Raw genomic sequence first — 20,438 nt, forward strand, 5'->3', positions numbered from 1 at the left:
CAATTCTGGAGAAACTAAATTATTCATTATTAACCAATAGTGTTCTTAAAGAACCAGTTATTACCCGCCAATAATAGGGGAACACACATGCCATCGTTCTTGGACTTTCAGGCTAAGGACCTATGTTTTTCATATTAATTATACTTCTCTATTAAACGATGGTGCACAAAGTAGGTTTATTTGTGACTTGACTCTTTTTGCACTGACTGCTGCATTAGCCGAATACTTTAATAACCGTTCAATATCATCAACTGATTTGACAGTCATGTTCAACCTTCAGATAACGCTCTCCCTTCTTGAAACTTCTTACGTTTTATGAAGATCTTAAAACGTCTTCTATTTTTATACCCCTATAGACACATTACAAAGCTAATAACAGACATGCAACTTTGAATGGGAACAATGACAAAACAGGGACATTTTTATTTCAGACACACACTTAAGCATCCACAAGAAACCCTAACCCAGTGCCAGAAATACATTTCAAAGTCACATTAGTGGAATAAATGCAAACTCGTGCAGATGCACAATGAAAACATTTTTTTCTTCAAAAGTATCTTTAATTTACATGTTTTACATATTTATATACAATTCAGTAACAAAGTTTACATACAATGGTACCACTTTGTGCAGTAAAATATTTAACAAGTCTTCTGGAGTGCTGCCTAAGATGAAAAAGGGACTTGGCTACCGCAGTAGCTTTGCCATTTAAGAGAACCTTGTTTAACCATTCATGGAAAAATAAGAACAAAGGCTTTCAAGCAAAACATTTGAGGTCTATCAAGTTGCTCTGGATTTCAGATGGGATTTCACAAGCTTAAAGCCTTGCCCTGTGTCCAGCACAGCAGGTAGAAACCAATTCATTTTTAATCGTTTCATGCATTTGTAGCAGGTCTTGCAAACCCAGAAAAGATTTAGACCACAAAACCAGTTTGCTAAATGTACCAATGGATATGTAATTCGTGGGAAATAAATCATCCAGTGCTTGGCAATGTCGCTTTCTGTTGGTAAATGTAGAGAATAATCACTCCAGTGTCTTGACACCCCATACACTGCTTTCACCATACGCCCTTTTTCAGACCAGCTGATGTTATTTTCTGGGTTACAGTTGTATTCCACCCATTCTTTAGTGAAATCTCCTATTTGAGGAAAATCTGCATCCTCAACATCTACAATTTTTGTCATTTCTGCTCCTTGCACAGCAATGTAAAGGTTACTAACTTTTTTAACGTCTTTTACCCACGGTTGAGAATTTTCACAATCAAGAACAATTATTAGTCGAGAACAAAAAATGCCATTCTTTTCCCTCCACCATTCCAAAAGTGTGTCCAGACGGAACGTCTCACCACCTGCAGAGGAAAAACAAACTTTTACTAAACAGACCGTTTCACTTGTCAATCAGATGGAAACCATGACATGTAACAACCATTCAGACTTGACTGGTTTACTTTGTTAGGTCAACTCAAAATATTTTTGTTCTTTGCCCTTTTGGACTTTACTCAAACTTGACATTCAAAAAGTACACTAGAACTATCCATCAACATTCTGTAAAATCTGCATCACACATGCAGGGTATACGTTTAGCTGAAACATGGAGTAGAAACACAGCAAGTACTTGCCCTGGTGAGTATTTACTGGTTCAGCAGCTTCTTATCTCATAGGATTGGAGACATGCCAAAACTTAGCTCTAAATGCTATATAGCTAATAGAACTGGACTGTAAAGTATATCATGTTACCAGACATCTGCAATAAATTCTAGGGCAGCCAGGTGTAAGAAAAAAAGCAAGTAGGTGTCAGTCACTCATATACCTACTCACTCACCTAGAGAGTCACTCACAGTCATGTACTCACCTTTGCAGTTATATGCACTTACTCACTTGTTCATACAGATACTAACATACTCACTGGCCTATACAGTCACTGACACAATCACACACTCACATGTACAGCTATCACAATCCCTCTCTCATACAGTCACTCATATACTCCAACACTCATCTATACTGCTTTTTACATATCCAGTTACTCACCCATATACCAATGACACATTCATTCAATCTCCAACACACCCATACACAAAGTCAGCTAAACAGCCTCTCACTTACACACTCACTAACCCATACAGCCACTGACTCGCCCACTCACTCATCCATGCAGGCAGTCATACACCCTCTCACCCAGCCATGCAGACACTCATACACCCAATCAATCACCCATCCAGCCACTCCCAGCCCATTCAGCCACTTAGATACCATCTGACAGAATGATAGAGATGTTCCTAAAACCTAGTTACTCCCCCATACATTCACTGAGACAGCTCATCATTCACTTATTCGGTCAGTCATGCACCCACTGAATCATCCATACAGGCACTCATACAGCCACTGATTCATCAATACACCTTGTTATATATATTTAACCCATTTTGTGCTCATGACGGAATGGTTCCATCATGAGCACAAGTGCAATGAATGTGACGGTATGTTGATATTAGTGTACTGTTGTGGGGGATTGGGCCTGTGGTTAGTAGTATTAAAATCCTGTGTGTGGCGTGTTAATGGCGTGCGAATGGTCCATAAAGTGGGTGTTGCCTTGTTGTGGCTTTATGGAAAACCTTCACTCGTCTTGGGTTCACAATTCTGATACTGTGATTAGTATTTGCTCTTTCAAGCTAGCACTGTTGCAGATGCCAAAAGCAACCTGTGTAAGTGGTGGTTTTACTTTGAAAGTACAGTAACAACCCCTCACATTTTTGAGAACTGAATACCCAGAGTTGTCCAGGGTAGTGTAACTTGCATTGATCACATTTACTTTCCCACATTGCCCTGCAAAACGTGAAAATTTGTGTTCATGGGTAAGATCACTTCTTTATTTACATGTTGTAATGGAAATTTCTGAAATCTGTTGTGATCAAGAAATTCTCAACCACTAGGAGTTTCCACATGTCTCTACATAAAAATGGTACCACATATGTGTTGGGGGTCTAGCTCCAGTGATAGAATAGGGCACAAAAAGCCACATAGACAAATCAAATTTTTCCACTGAAAGCAATGTGGGTAGCTCTGGATTTTGGGGCTTATATGTGCTGCCACCCAGGGAAACCTTTCAAACCTGAACATTTGTAATAACTGGGCAACAAGGGGCCCCCACAGTGTAGTGGCTTGCATGGACCTCTCAAGGTTTTCTGATCCAAAAGCCCTTACAAACCTTGGCTAAAACAAAAACCCAGATTTTTCACACATTTCTGTGCTAGAAAGTTTTGGAATCGGTAGGATCCACAAATTTCCTACCACAAGCAGTTACCACATGTCACCCAATGACAACGGTACACCACTGGTCACGCCACCCTGGACTCTTCCAGTTGTCTCATTTTCATAAATGTGCGGGTTAGTAGGTTTCCCTAAGTGCCAGCTGAGCTTGGTCCCCAAATCCACAGCTTAACACACTGCAGGGAAAGCATAGTTTCTGCTGGTAAAATAGGTTGTCTCCAGGTTGCATTTTTGGGTGCATTGGGTCGCAGGTGCTAGGCCTAGCCACAAATGTGGATTACCATTATTGTATGGGAAATGTGTGGGAACACAGCAAAGAACATTTGTTATTACCAACTGGATTTCTCTGCATGTCTGGCTTCCAACTGTAAGCCAGTGTATAAGAAAGAAGACATTTTGCAAAGTGTCCTCTGAATCACATGCTAGTATGGGCACCCATAAATTCAGAGATGTACAAATAACCACTGCTACTAAACCTCAGCATCTGGTGTATGGTTCAAAAACACATGGGTTTCTTTACACCCATTTTCACCCTTTATATATTACCAATGAAGCTGCTCTATTCTCAGTACACAATGGAAAATCATTGTGACGTGCACCTCTGTTGTTTTTGCTGGGTACCTCTGGTTCTTGGGGAATCTACAAACTGTATATATATCCCCACGACAAAAACGACCTAGGGGGCGACCTAGTGCATTTCTTTTGTAAATCGCTCGTTGTGACAAGAAGTTACAGATGAAAATGTTGTCACAAATGGATGTTTTTTCCTGCTCACTTTTCCTGCTTTTTTTTTTATTTCAACAGTTGGTTTATGTGGGAAAACCTTGAGGGATCTACACAAATGGCCTCTTACTGAATTAAGTATTGTCATCCATGGGTTCACCTCTATTTCCAACACAAACTGAAAGTAGGCTGAAAGCACAAATACTCAGAAAAAATGGGCTCTTAGAAAAATGCCAAAAGATCTTACAAATATGTTTGATATAGCTCCACATGCTCCTGAAAGCTGGGAAAATGGCGATTATAGCATACCAAACCTTGTGGTAATGCAGTTATTAGCAAAAAAAACAAAAAGACGTTTTGGCAGAGCATTTTTCCCGAAACTTATTTTGGCTTTTTTCTCTGTCCCCTGCAACAAAATCCACCAACCCTGGGTATCTTTAGACTCCCATCATGTTGTGGGGGGCAGGCGGGGAGGAACAGGGGTAGCGGATGTGACAGATGCCGGAGCTCACTGCGGTTCGGCTCACTGTGTGCGGGGCTGTGAGGCTGCAAGAGTGCTTTTCTCCGGGGCATCACAGGAGCTGCAAGGTCTCCGAAGAGGCTCCCAAATGAATCCCCAGGAGCCGCTGCAGTAGCGGAGCTGCAAGAGTGCTTTTCTTCGGGGAGTGCTTTTCTCCGGGGGATCACAGGAGCTGCAAGATCTCCGCAGACACTCCCAAATTAGCCACAAAATTCAAGCCAGAACAGGAGATTAAGGCTATTTAACCCGCACTGGTGACAAAAATCCCTATGATGTGCGTGTGTATAGGTGCAGGTGGTCTGGGATACAATCCCCTAGATCCCAATAATAGAAAACAAGAAACTTGTTTTACAAATCAAATTGCCCAAAGTGACCCCGCACACTTCAACAGTGAATAAAACAGTATCAATAATGTTGTACATATTGTTCCATTAACTTTCCAGTCGTTCTCCCAAGAATTCCAAAGTCAGATTTCTTTAGTCGACAAATTCTTTATTCACAAGAGATACTTAAAACCAATAGCCAACGCGTTTCGTCCGTAACCGGACTTCTTCAGGGCTTGTTTAGAGTTCTCTATATAGTAAAGCTTCACAATGATCTTTAAGCTTGAGACTTGAGTATTTTCAAATATCAATAAGTTATCCTAATTCCAAGGTGTACCAAGTTTCCCCCTTTTTTGAAGTATTAAAATTGTGAAAGCCGCGAACAGAGTTTCGGCGTCTAGTGAATCATGCGGTCGTCTGGTTCCAGAAGATCATTGTGAAGCTTTACGATAGAGAACTCTAAACAAGCCCTGAAGAAGTCCGGTTACGGACGAAACGCGCTGGCTATTGGTTTGAAGTATCTCTTGACGATTTGAGTGAGTTTGGGTCCTTATCCGGGTTCCTTGTCAATAAGACCAAGACAGAGGTGATGAGTTGGAATTTAGAGTGGTCAGGAAGAGTAAGTAAAGAACTGAGATACCTAGGGATTTGTGTAGTAAAGGAATTGGAGAAGATACCTGAGCTCAATTTAAACAGGGTGGCGAAGGAGATCGATAGTCTCTTCAGTAGATGGAGGAACCTCCCCTTGACTATTTACGGAAAAACCAACCTGGTAAAGATGGTCATTCTACCCAAGCTGACATACCTTTTCTCCTCTATACCCTTAACATTTCATAACAAAAGTTTAATGAAGATTCAGAGTAAAACCGGGAGCTTCATTTGGGGTAATAAGGGAGTCCGTCTGGCGTGGAAAAAATTAAGACGCATGTTAAAAAAAGGCGGGTTAGCCCTACCTGATGTTAGGCTATATGCCTATTGATCCACATTCTGTCCATCACTGTTGTGTTTGCAATTACCGCTCTAAGTGTACTGGGGATGCTCAGACGTGAGTCCCAGGCACTCCACACCACTGGAATCAAGCTAGCCGGGCTGATGAGAGGTGTTACCTCGAAACCGGGCCGGTCCTCGGATGCTTGTTTCCGTTCTGGGAAGGACATGGCTTTTGTAGTTCGGACTGGACTGTTCCCATGGGGCACAGGGTCAGCGCTGATTTGCATATCGCCATTGTCTAACCCAGGGTGGTGTGGAGTGGAAAAACGATGGATTTGGGCCCAGATCTTTGGACTGGGGTGAATGTGTGACATTGATCCACATTCTGTCCATCACTGTTGTGTTTGCAATTACCGCTCTAAGTGTACTGGGGATGCTCAGACGTGAGTCCCAGGCACTCCACACCACTGGAATCAAGCTAGCCGGGCTGATGAGAGGTGTTACCTCGAAACCGGGCCGGTCCTCGGATGCTTGTTTCCGTTCTGGGAAGGACATGACTTTTGTAGTTCGGACTGGACTGTTCCCATGGGGCACAGGGTCAGCGCTGATTTGCATATCGCCATTGTCTAACCCAGGGTGGTGTGGAGTGGAAAAACGATGGATTTGGGCCCAGATCTTTGGACTGGGGTGAATGTGTGACATTGATCCACATTCTGTCCATCACTGTTGTGTTTGCAATTACCGCTCTAAGTGTACTGGGGATGCTCAGACGTGAGTCCCAGGCACTCCACACCACTGGAATCAAGCTAGCCGGGCTGATGAGAGGTGTTACCTCGAAACCGGGCCGGTCCTCGGATGCTTGTTTCCGTTCTGGGAAGGACATGGCTTTTGTAGTTCGGACTGGACTGTTCCCATGGGGCACAGGGTCAGCGCTGATTTGCATATCGCCATTGTCTAACCCAGGGTGGTGTGGAGTGGAAAAACGATGGATTTGGGCCCATATCTTTGGACTGGGGTGAATGTGTGACATTGATCCACATTCTGTCCGTCACTGTTGTGTTTGCAATTACCGCTCTAAGTGTACTGGGGATGCTCAGACGTGAGTCCCAGGCACTCCACACCACTGGAATCAAGCTAGCCGGGCTGATGAGAGGTGTTACCTCGAAACCGGGCCGGTCCTCGGATGCTTGTTTCCGTTCTGGGAAGGACATGGCTTTTGTAGTTCGGACTGGACTGTTCCCATGGGGCACAGGGTCAGCGCTGATTTGCATATCGCCATTGTCTAACCCAGGGTGGTGTGGAGTGGAAAAACGATGGATTTGGGCCCAGATCTTTGGACTGGGGTGAATGTGTGACATTGATCCACATTCTGTCCATCACTGTTGTGTTTGCAATTACCGCTCTAAGTGTACTGGGGATGCTCAGACGTGAGTCCCAGGCATTCCACACCACTGGAATCAAGCTAGCCGGGCTGATGAGAGGTGTTACCTCGAAACCGGGCCGGTCCTCGGATGCTTGTTTCCGTTCTGGGAAGGACATGGCTTTTGTAGTTCGGACTGGACTGTTCCCATGGGGCACAGGGTCAGCGCTGATTTGCATATCGCCATTGTCTAACCCAGGGTGGTGTGGAGTGGAAAAACAATGGATTTGGGCCCAGATCTTTGGACTGGGGTGAATGTGTGACATTGATCCACATTCTGTCCATCACTGTTGTGTTTGCAATTACCGCTCTAAGTGTACTGGGGATGCTCAGACGTGAGTCCCAGGCACTCCACACCACTGGAATCAAGCTAGCCGGGCTGATGAGAGGTGTTACCTCGAAACCGGGCCGGTCCTCGGATGCTTGTTTCCGTTCTGGGAAGGACATGGCTTTTGTAGTTCGGACTGGACTGTTCCCATGGGGCACAGGGTCAGCGCTGATTTGCATATCGCCATTGTCTAACCCAGGGTGGTGTGGAGTGGAAAAACGATGGATTTGGGCCCAGATCTTTGGACTGGGGTGAATGTGTGACATTGATCCACATTCTGTCCATCACTGTTGTGTTTGCAATTACCGCTCTAAGTGTACTGGGGATGCTCAGACGTGAGTCCCAGGCACTCCACACCACTGGAATCAAGCTAGCCGGGCTGATGAGAGGTGTTACCTCGAAACCGGGCCGGTCCTCGGATGCTTGTTTCCGTTCTGGGAAGGACATGGCTTTTGTAGTTCGGACTGGACTGTTCCCATGGGGCACAGGGTCAGCGCTGATTTGCATATCGCCATTGTCTAACCCAGGGTGGTGTGGAGTGGAAAAACAATGGATTTGGGCCCAGATCTTTGGACTGGGGTGAATGTGTGACATTGATCCACATTCTGTCCATCACTGTTGTGTTTGCAATTACCGCTCTAAGTGTACTGGGGATGCTCAGACGTGAGTCCCAGGCACTCCACACCACTGGAATCAAGCTAGCCGGGCTGATGAGAGGTGTTACCTCGAAACCGGGCCGGTCCTCGGATGCTTGTTTCCGTTCTGGGAAGGACATGGCTTTTGTAGTTCGGACTGGACTGTTCCCATGGGGCACAGGGTCAGCGCTGATTTGCATATCGCCATTGTCTAACCCAGGGTGGTGTGGAGTGGAAAAACGATGGATTTGGGCCCAGATCTTTGGACTGGGGTGAATGTGTGACATTGATCCACATTCTGTCCATCACTGTTGTGTTTGCAATTACCGCTCTAAGTGTACTGGGGATGCTCAGACGTGAGTCCCAGGCACTCCACACCACTGGAATCAAGCTAGCCGGGCTGATGAGAGGTGTTACCTCGAAACCGGGCCAGTCCTCGGATGCTTGTTTCCGTTCTGGGAAGGACATGGCTTTTGTAGTTCGGACTGGACTGTTCCCATGGGGCACAGGGTCAGCGCTGATTTGCATATCGCCATTGTCTAACCCAGGGTGGTGTGGAGTGGAAAAACGATGGATTTGGGCCCAGATCTTTGGACTGGGGTGAATGTGTGACATTGATCCACATTCTGTCCATCACTGTTGTGTTTGCAATTACCGCTCTAAATGTACTGGGGATGCTCAGACGTGAGTCCCAGGCACTCCACACCACTGGAATCAAGCTAGCCGGGCTGATGAGAGGTGTTACCTCGAAACCGGGCCGGTCCTCGGATGCTTGTTTCCGTTCTGGGAAGGACATGGCTTTTGTAGTTCGGACTGGACTGTTCCCATGGGGCACAGGGTCAGCGCTGATTTGCATATCGCCATTGTCTAACCCAGGGTGGTGTGGAGTGGAAAAACGATGGATTTGGGCCCAGATCTTTGGACTGGGGTGAATGTGTGACATTGATCCACATTCTGTCCATCACTGTTGTGTTTGCAATTACCGCTCTAAGTGTACTGGGGATGCTCAGACGTGAGTCCCAGGCACTCCACACCACTGGAATCAAGCTAGCCGGGCTGATGAGAGGTGTTACCTCGAAACCGGGCCGGTCCTCGGATGCTTGTTTCCGTTCTGGGAAGGACATGGCTTTTGTAGTTCGGACTGGACTGTTCCCATGGGGCACAGGGTCAGCGCTGATTTGCATATCGCCATTGTCTAACCCAGGGTGGTGTGGAGTGGAAAAACTATGGATTTGGGCCCAGATCTTTGGACTGGGGTGAATGTGTGACATTGATCCACATTCTGTCCATCACTGTTGTGTTTGCAATTACCGCTCTAAGTGTACTGGGGATGCTCAGACGTGAGTCCCAGGCACTCCACACCACTGGAATCAAGCTAGCCGGGCTGATGAGAGGTGTTACCTCGAAACCGGGCCGGTCCTCGGATGCTTGTTTCCGTTCTGGGAAGGACATGGCTTTTGTAGTTCGGACTGGACTGTTCCCATGGGGCACAGGGTCAGCGCTGATTTGCATATCGCCATTGTCTAACCCAGGGTGGTGTGGAGTGGAAAAACGATGGATTTGGGCCCAGATCTTTGGACTGGGGTGAATGTGTGACATTGATCCACATTCTGTCCATCACTGTTGTGTTTGCAATTAAGGCTATATGCTGCAGCATTTCATTTTAAAAGCATACGGACGCTTCTGGTTAAGCCGGGTGAGTCAGCCTGGGGGAGGCTGCTGGGTGAAATGGTGCGAGTAGTAGGGGGTGGAGACGGTGAGGCTTTTCTGTACAAATTTGGCTCGCCCAGATTCTTCAAGCGGGTGCGCCTGAAGGTATTGAGGGCAGCTTTGGAGCTATGGTATAGACTTAGAAGGTGCTGGGGCATTGGGTACTATTCTGACAATGCTCCGGTTTGGGATGCGCCGGGAACGCCAGACTGCCTACGGGACAGTTTGGCATTGCCGATAAGAAGGGCAGGCATCACAGTATGGTCTGAACTGTTAGACTCCGGGGGGATACATCTATGGGAGTACCTGAGGGCAAAGATCGGGCCAGGGCTCTCAAGATTTGAATATATACAGCTAACATCTTGGTATGAGGCAGCAAAGGGGGAGATCAGAGGGAATAGAGAGATCGAAGCCTTGTGGAAATCCACTCTCCCAATAAATAAAGAAATCTCTGTTTGGTATAAAAATATGTTGGAGATGGAGGACCACGAGATGCCCCCCTCAGCGTTGGTATGGGTGGGAACCCCCCTCGGACAGTCAATAGAGTCATTGTACGAGCCATCTCTATTGACCCTATACAAATACATTAAGCCTGCTTGTTTAAAGAAAAATCATTTCTTTGTGATTAATAGACTCTATTATACCCCAGCGAAAATCGCAAAATTCGCCCCAGATCCAGCTCCCAAATGCCCTAGATGTGGAACCCCTCTCGCAAATGACCTACACATTTTTTTTGAGTGTCCATCTCTTGAAAAATTTTGGAATGAGGTGTGGGATAACATTCGAGATATTTTTAACATCAACATTGTGATTAACATGACATTAGTGTTTTTCGGGGATGACGGCGGCCTTAGTCAAACCCTCCCCCAGAAGGCCAGAGGGCTATTACTTTACTTGATCCTGCTGGCCAGAAGGGAGATGTGCAGGAAGTGGAGGGACCCTCTACCGCCGCAAAGAGAGGATTGGCTCAAGGCTGCATTTTCTATGGCTCGCTTAGACTATGATGTTGTGGAGGACAAGACATTGAACATCTGGCACCCCTTTGTGAACTGGGGTAAGAATTTAAGTCTAACTTAATATAAATGGTCCAATGATTACACCAGGGTCCCTTACAAATATGGGGACCGGTCGGACGACCCAAGCGAGTGCGGTAAGCCGTGGGGGGCCACAGATTACGAAGGCGGCTTCATAAGACCCGCAGAGGCTGGAAAGGTGAGATGAGGACAAAAAAAAACAAAACAAAAAAAAAACTAAAGAACTGTGTCCACCTCATTTGCCTCATGGATAATGCTCGTGCTGTTTGTAAATACTGCAAGTTTCTATGGTCAGTTAGTATTGTGACTGTGTGATGTGTGCCCAGAAGATATTGATGCCACTCTCTTCTAGCACTTTCTTAATTGCAAGAAGCTCTTTCTCCCCCACGGCATAGTTGGATTCTGCAGGCGTGAGTTTGTGGGAGTAGTAGGCCACTGGATGTATTTCTCCCGTAGTAAGATCAGCTTGTGAAAGGACTCCCCCCACTGCTACCTGGGAGGCATCCACCTCCACAATAAATGGGCTATTGAGATCAGGATGTTTCAAAATGGGGGCCTGAGTAAAAGCAGACTTCAGTACCTGAAAGGCATTATCGGCCTCCATAGACCACTCAAAAGACACCCCTTTACGCAACAACTTAGTAATAGGGGCCACGACGTCACAAAAGTGATGGATAAAGCGCCTGTAGAAGTTGGCGAACCCTATGAACTGTTGCACTTCTTTGACAGTTCTAGGGGGAGGCCAATTCATCACAGCAGACACTTAATGCGGGTGCATTTGTAAACCTTGTTCCGAAATCAAAAAACCCAAAAAGGCTACTTGGTGTCTGTGAAAAAAGCATTTGTCTAATTTGCAAAACAACTGATTTGTTTGTAGTTTTTGGAGTACCTCCTGTACATGTTGAATATGTTCACTGTAAGTCTTGGAATAAATTAGTATATCGTCGATGTAAGCTATTACACTGATATCAAGATGTTCTTTCAGTACTTCATTAATGAAGTACTGAAATGCAGAGGGAGCATTACAAAGCCCAAAGGGCATTACTAAATACTCATACAACCCATATTTAGTACAAAAGGCCGTTTTCCATTCATCTCCGTCCTGGACCCTGACCAGATGATATGCACCACGAAGATCTAATTTGGTAGACCATTTGGCGTCCTTTATTTGGTCCAGAAGAACAGATATGAGGGGAAGGGGATATTTATTCTTGATTGTAATAGAATTGAGAGAGCGATAATCAATGCAACAGCGCAATCCACCTTCCCTTTTAGGAATAAAAAAAAGAGCTGAGGAAGCAGGGGATCTAGAGACTCGTATAAATCCCAACTCCAGCATATTATCAAGGTATTCTCTGAGGTATATATTCTCCTTTTCTGTGAGAGAATATACTCTACTTGTAGGTATTTTGGCTCCAGGTTGTAACTCTATTCGGCAATTATATACCCTATGCGGGGGCAGTATGGTGGCCTGTTTCTTATCAAACACTGATTGGTATTCTCCATATTCCGCAGGTAATTCTACATCAGGTTGTTCCACCGTAAGGAGTGAGTCTGTGAAAGGTGTTATGGAATTGACTTTCTTTTCTGCTTCCTCTTCTTGTGGACTAGGATCTTCTGACCCTGTCGTATTCTCAAGTGTGATAGGAGCAATCTCAGCTTTTTTATGGGAGGTACATCTTAAACTAAAGGTAAGATTTGAATGTTCCCAATCTATCTGGGGATTATGTAAGCGTAGCCAGGGCAACCCTAATACCACTGGAAACTGGGGGGAATCTATCAAGTCAAAAGCAATTTCTTCCCAATGAGTGGAACTGATCGGGAGTTCAATCATAATGGAAGTATGTGTGATGGGTCCGGATTTCAAAGGACTGCCATCAATAGTATACACTTCTTCAATAAGGGTTTTCCTTATTTCTGGAACAGAATGCTCCATTGCCCATTGCGTATCCATAAAATTCCCTGAGGCTCCCGAATCTACCATAATAGGAACATCTAGTTTGTTTCCCATCCATGTAAGCTGAGCAGGGACATAAAAATGACCCTTGTTAACCATGACAGAGGAGACCATATGTTTCATAGGACCCGAGAGAGTAGTCTCGTTCGGTCTCGGGTCTGCTAGTTTTCCGCTCGGCGTGACTGTTTAGGTTTTACAGGACATTCTCTGAGGAAATGCCCCGCTTTACCACAATAGAGACATAATTTATTGTCTCTTCTCCTTTGTTTCTCGGTTTCTGTCAGGGGACCCTTAATGCTACCTATCTGCATAGGTTCTGGTTCTTCGATTTTGGATTCTATCTCTGGTTTCTTTTCCCTCATACCTACTCGAGGATATTCATATCTACCCTTATCCTTTCTTCTTTCATTTAACCGATGATCAAGCTTCACAACCAAATCTATTAATTCAGGGCAAGAATCAGGGGGGTCCACAACATGAGCTAGAGCGTCTTTTAACTCCTCCCTTAATCCTTTATAAAAAAGTGCACTGCGCTTTTCTGGGGGCCAATCAGCCTCTACAACCAATCTGTTGAATGTTGAGATATACGTTATAAGATCCTTGTTTCCCTGTTTAAGGTGCAAAAGTTCTGTATCTGCTGCATGAGTGAAGGTATGTTTATCAAACATCTTTCTTAATTCTCGTCTGAACAGATCGTAATCTAAGAGGAGGGGATCATCCTTTTCAATTAAAGGAATCGTCCAATTAGCAGCAGAACCTCCTAGATAAGAAAGGACGAATGCGACTTTAGCCTGGTCATTCGGGAAACAAGCTGCCTTGCACAGAAAATGGAGCTGGCATGGAGTAAGGAATGCGGCACATTTATTAGGGTCTCCATAAAATCGCTCAGGCGGAGCCAAAGGTATAGTATGAGGAGTAACCACTTGTACTACAGGGGTGGAGGAGCTAGCTCTGGTCCCTCCTTCTCTATCTCGTTGTAAGGCTTCTACCTTACTTGAAAGGGCTTGGGTCTCCAACTGGAGATTGCCTATCATGTTGGCTACATCTGCAAGTGATAGATCCATGGCACTCGGGAGACAAATAGACTATGGGCTTCGCGTTCTGTCGTGCTCGGTTCCAATTGTCGCAGGAGTGCCACGGAGCTCGATGCTAAGCCCCCAACTTCGCCCCTTATCACCTCCCTGTGCCAGGTATAATCACTAACACATAAGCGGTGACGCGGGGGAAAACGGGGGAACACAACAAGGAAAGGAGGGGAAGACACTGCAACCAGCAATCGTCTAACGGGACAGGTGTAGGCTTCACCAGGTTTGTATCTACAAGACAAAGCAGATGATTATTACAGTTCTGTTCCAGCTTTCCTGAGCGTGTGTTCTTATAGCCCAGAATATATATATATATATACCTATGGAATGTTGTGTGCTTAGCTTTTTCCCCCCGTATAAAGTCTTGATTCTTATGTATGTATATGTTATCCTATAAACAAGAAAACATGAGAGGGTTTCTAGACTTCTATACTGTTTCTCTGTACAGGCACTGTACCTCTTGACATCAGAGGATACACCTATAAGTGCTCCAAGCATCCAATCCCCTTGTTAACCGGCACAAGGTACGATAAAACAAAGTCCCAACAAAACTAGGGACTCGACTTGCAACACAACTCAGAGACAACACTTAGTAATCTGACTACCCTTGAGTCAGAACAATAATACTGCACCCGCTGTTACCACAGCGGAGTGAAATCCTTGTAAGCCAGCCGGCTCTAAACCAAAGGTAATAATAAGCAACAAACAATAATTCAAGGAGAGACGCTATCTCAGGAATCTTCCTGAACTCACGAATACCGCCGTAAACGCCGATGGTGGAGAGACGCCAACCGCTGACTCCTCGGACGGCTTCCCCCAGTGACCCGGAACGAACCAATGACACTAGGTAGACGCGAAGCGCTTCCGGAATGGAAAGGCGGTCCTAAATGCACCAGGAACTACCATGCGCATGCGCAATGCGCACGCAATCTTATGGTGAGCTTTTGCCAACCACTTCTTCTTTGCCAATCACGTCTCCAGTTACGAGCGCTGCGCCCGCTCCCTGCAAGCAGGCATGACATGGAGGCGGTGAACTACGTCAATGAAAGTAAAAATCTCTGGGCTCTGTTCATCGGCTGCGATTTTGAACCCGCCTTTAAAACCGCCTTGTATGATACAGACAAAAGCCCAAGTTCATGCTCAAGTTCATGCACATTCTGGCGTCAATGGTACCCATGGCTGATGTAGCCCTTTCTGCAACTCTGACTGCTCGAAAGGTGATCTATAAGCCGCGGGCCTGTAGTCATGACTCAAATGGTGCACCAATTAAAATTCCCCCGTCATGGATCAAAATTCAATAGATGAGGTTTTTTTGATAGACTCCGACCCATTTGAGGCAGAATGCGCTAAGGGGGCAATTCACCAATATTAGAAATATCTAGCCCTAATGGCCTAAATAGAAGCATAAGGTTATTTAACCTGGACCAATCGAGTATAATGCTGGAAAATAGTCCCACTAATACTGATAAGAAGTGATTACTTACTCCTGGGAAAGTTGGATCTGAAAAGGCGTATATTTCAATGGAGCAAAGTAAATCTACTCAAGCAGCAGCTTCAAATAATCTGTTTAGCTCTGTAGACCTATCACTACTCGACAAATTTGGAGGAAATCATTGTAACGGACCAAATGTAAAGGAAAAAAACTCAATAATCTAGATTGTGGTGTATGGGAGAGTCTATTAAATACAATGGACAATATTACTAATGCCCTCAATTTCCACTCAGATAAATTAAATACCCAAGTTGATTTATTAAATATATTGTCCGCCCACGTAGTTGGAATAGATGCAAAAATTCTCCAATTGTCTAATTTGATAACTAAAGTTCAATCCAACAAGGAGAATCAATAACCTGCACTTGTGAGCAATTGATTGATAAAATTTCGGATTTATCGCTTATCGTTAGCTCTATGGTTGAAGAAGTTAAATTGATGTCGAGCAGAATGGTCCAAAAGAAAACAACATTGAACGATAGATTAGTTGATTCATCCCTGGCAACAAAGTCCTTAAACTTCCTTAAACTCATCAGAAGAGTTACGGATCCAACAGCAAAACGTGAATAGAGAAGAAATAACCACAATAACTCTTCAAGTGCAAAACACAGCAACAAAATATAATTCAAATAAAAACTACTGCCACAGGAGAAAAAGAACGCCTCTTAAACGATGATACATCACAAGATGGCATTAAAGAGAAAAATCTACGGATGAAATATTGATTGATGAATGAAGTCGAATACAAAATAATGCAGATCAAACTTCTATTACAACTAAAAAAGGCCTATCGAAAAGAGCGAGAAAAAGATTGAGGAAAACTCATAATAAATGAACTAAAACCAAAAAAAAACACATAAGTGATGTTGCTCCGAATAAAAAGAGCTATATCCGATCTTCAGACCCTCAGAAGCACATGTATTCAAATTGTCACCTGAGTCAAAGGGTCAAGTCACCGGAATCCCAGCCTCCGATGCGTCCAATGTTAGTATATGGCGCAAAATCACCGTAACATCGAGTTTAGGGGTTAACGGACAAGACAAGGCATTTAATGGAGTTGATAAACAGTGTGCTGAGCTAAACTCTATTGTTCAGAATACCACAAATAATTTCAATCATGAAAATCTTAATGATCACATTATTGAAGAGAAAATTACTCCCGAGCAAATGACAACTGATGAGCCTGTGACGGGAAAAGTGTATATTCAGGCATCAATACCCGACGCAAGGAAGAGCGATACAACTAGTAATATAAATAATGATAAATTAATGGCACGTGATACTTTGAGTGAGTCAAGAACAGTAGTTTTCTGTCCACAATACACTACTAGAGGTTCTCATGACATATTGAATCGGGCAATATTTTAAAATTACTGAATGCAATTGCTGATTTGAAGGATGTAACGTCAGATGATTTAGACTCCGTTGAGTTTAGGAAAGACCAGATCTACCCTAACAATGAAATAACAATAACGACCTGGCATCATGAGGTCACTATTAGTAACATCTTAGCTAATATTAATCAATTTGAGAAGTGGGGCATTACAATCTGGAGAATCCGAGACTCCCAATACCCGACATTAATCATCCCGATGACAACATCTTATAGTCCAGCCCCAAAGTCTAGTGTACGCAAATTAAAACTAGGACCACAAGTCATAGCTCTGAAAGGAGCCATAGGGCCTTCATCAAAATTAGATCTGTCATCTGGGATTAAGATCATGAGTGGTAAACCGGGCATTCGAACTTGCGAAGAGTTAAAGATTGAAAATCCTTTTTCTGACGATTGGAATTCGCTTCCAAAAATATTGGTCAAAGGGAGTCCAATAAAGCATGATTGATGCCTAAATTCCATTAACAAAGAGTTAAAAACACTTAATATATGTTCTTGGAACGTAAATGGTCTTAACACCCTCGTAGAGGATCCTGATGAAATAATCTTTCTTTGGGATTTTGATATATTAATGTTCCAGGAAACTTGGAATATGGAATGTGAACAGCTAATTGATTATTATGAATATCTAAATACTGCTCGTAGTAAGGCTGCCGTTGGTCATGCAAGTGGAGGTCTCTCCACTTATATTTCTTTAAGCTTGGATGTTAAACATTTTTAAATTGATTTTCAAGTGGCATGGCTACAGTGTATTAAGTTGGTATTTAATCAATCTATTATTTTCTTAAATATTTATATAAGTGCAAAAAATTTGGATAAGGCTACCCAATTCTCAAGTTTCTGGGAAATAGTAAAAGTCTTGTATTATGAACATCTGGATTCAATGATAATCCTCTCTGGAGATTTTAACATGCACTTTTTTACTCGCAACACCCCTAATATACCAACGAGATTGTTGTCAAGGCTCATTAATTCTCAATTTATAAAATTCAACCTTAAGTGTTTACTGGCTGATGGTCAAACTCCTACACTTAAAAAATTAGGTAACCCAACTACTATTGATTATACAATAATTTCAAATGTGCTAATAAATTCACTTTGCAGCTATCGCGTAATGTCGAGAATAGAAAGTGATCATAATCCGCAAATAATTTCATTGGAACTTCAGTTGGATCATTTACCGGAAGTGAAAATAATTGAAACTATCCCAACATCGTTTAATTTGAGACGGCTGGAATGGAACCAGAGAAATGAAAAAGAAATATTGAAAGCTTTATCTTCGTTAATCAATAATGCTCAAGAGGAAATAGCAGAAGGAAAATCTATGGTCCTGGCCACGTCTCTGTTCAGCCGTCCTGGATCATTTTCCTCCCCCGAAAACATCGAAAGGTGCGACCATGAGAACAAAAAAAGTCACGATGGTTTACCAACCAGCTGCTTCACTTGAAAAAAGTCACACGGCCGTAGGTTTATAAAGAATAGTTGATTCTTTTAATCAATATATGACTCTGAGCGGTCTTAAAGTAAATATTAAAAAGACAAAATTTATGACTATAGAAGGAAAGAAATTAGGTTCAAAAGTATGGAACATTAATGGGTTGTTTATTGAATCAGTAACATTGTACAAATATCTGGGAAGTACATTTGATGAGAACATGTCATTTGGGCAGCATTTCAGGAACCTTGAGGCAAAGGCAACATCGCTATCATTTGCATTTAGAAAGTTAAGGGATAAGTTATTATGCCTAAATTATGAGCACTTGCTGAATGTCATGAAAGCTAAACTGATTCCATCCCTGGAATACGGTTCGATGATCTTCTGTGGCAAAGATGCAAAAATCTTAGATGACATTCAGATAAAAGTTTATAAATCAGTTTATAGGATTCCCAGATTTATAGTCCGTGCCAACGTAAGATTAGAATTTGGACTAAAAAGACACATTTTGGCTCGGCAATCTACTTATTTAAAATCTTTACTATCATTATCACGATCAAAAAAAGGTTCTCTCTCATGTCAGTGTTGGCATGAGATTCTGAGAAGTGATCATGCAAGCAGTTGGAGATCATTTTTAAATGAGTGCTTACTTAACTTTGAATGCCCAAATTTAGAAGACGAAGTTAGAAGTAAACAGTCATTTAAAAGATCAATAAATCAATCTGTTAATTTACTGTCGACCATAACTGACAATGATGAGCTTAGGAAAAAGAACCATTCATAGTCAGTTGGAAAATTGGAACCACAACCATATTTGTTGTCCTAGCTAAAACCGTTTTTTAAAAATAGATTTATGTTAATGCGGTTTAGGCGATACCCATCTAAGGATGGATTTCCAAAATGGGAAAAAAATGGCCTTCCAAAGTATGTAGGCTGTGTGGATTATGTGATGAAACACTAGTTCATATTGTAACTTTGTGTCCCCAATTATTAGATGAGCGGAAATTCCTATTAAATTCCATTTTTAATGAATTGGGAGTAAGATCTGTAGAAATGGCACCATCACGTCTCACTGGAGTATCGCCACAAATGACTTTTCGTTAAGTTTATTTTTATAGCTGGAAAAAAAAACTATCATCTTGTGATGACGCGGTCTAATAAAATAGGTACATACACCATTAACCCGTTAACCGCGGCGGTAATTCTGCCGCGGTGCAGGCATTCTCTTGCGCAAGTGGGGCCGCGTCGGCCGTTGGACATGTGCAGCACTACAAAGGTAATGCTTGTGACGGCCAACGGCCGTCGGCAGCAGGGAAGGGGTTAATGTGGTTATAAGTATATCTAGAGAATAAAGATGCTTGAATTTTAGTCGGATTATATTGTGATTGTAATGTCAGCACAAATGCACTTTACGATTTGCCATTTACCTCAATTGTCAACTTTATTGATATCATCTAATTTGCAGGTTTATGTAATATATATTTTATCTGTTAAGAACTGTTGCCATGAACATTGCTCACTGCTCATGCTTCCTACTGTTGCTAAATTAACCGGCTTAAGTGGATTATTTGTGCACACAATAATTTTGTAAATGTTAACCTTATCAAACTTTACGTTGTGGCCGCTAAAAAACAGGAATTGGACAAGTCTTTTTTTTTGTGTGAATTTGAAGTCATAATGTCGTTTTTTATTGTTCATGTATGTTTTTTTTATTGATTGTAATGATTCAACAAATAAAATATTTACAACGGATGAAAATTTGGCGTGGACACCTTAAGTGGGAAAAAAATGTTATGGAGTCCTCAGCGCAAACTAACCCTAATAGCTAAAAAAGGGCTCAGCACTGTGGTGGAAATGTCTCTTCAGTTAAGGTGTTAAGTGAACACAATTGTGTGTGTGCACTGTTTCAAACTGGGGCCATTTCATGATGAACTGAGTTGGCTCAGTGCAGAGCTGATCACCTCTTTTTTGCGCTTGAAGTTCATAAATGTAACCTTAGATAGAATAAGTTGTTAACAGAAGGCAATCTCTGATCACCATTTCTGCCTTGTTCGGCCTAAACTTCATGCCTTAACTCAGAGACATTTTGAGGTACATGTAGGGACTTTAGATGACTTAGGCGCATGAAAACTGGTGCTTGGCTCTGCCTTGAACCTGTGCACTTGATCGCGATACAGCCCTAT

At 43.2% G+C, this 20,438-nt stretch overlaps 1 protein-coding gene across 1 annotated transcript in view; it reads right to left on the bottom strand.

Annotated features, from left to right (window-relative positions):
• Positions 1-538: 538 nt before the first annotated feature.
• The window catches only part of TMEM168 (transmembrane protein 168), a 184,290-nt gene continuing 164,390 nt past the window's right edge, over positions 539-20,438 (bottom strand). Inside the window, exon 5 of the mRNA XM_078674392.1 lies at positions 539-1,349. Within this exon, the coding sequence (XP_078530518.1) occupies positions 781-1,349 (569 nt within the window). The 3' untranslated portion in view covers positions 539-780. The remainder of the gene's footprint in view (positions 1,350-20,438) is intronic.

Source organism: Lissotriton helveticus, chromosome 1_1 (genome assembly GCF_964261635.1).
Source record: "Lissotriton helveticus chromosome 1_1, aLisHel1.1, whole genome shotgun sequence".
Classification (NCBI taxonomy): Eukaryota; Metazoa; Chordata; class Amphibia; order Caudata; family Salamandridae; genus Lissotriton; species Lissotriton helveticus.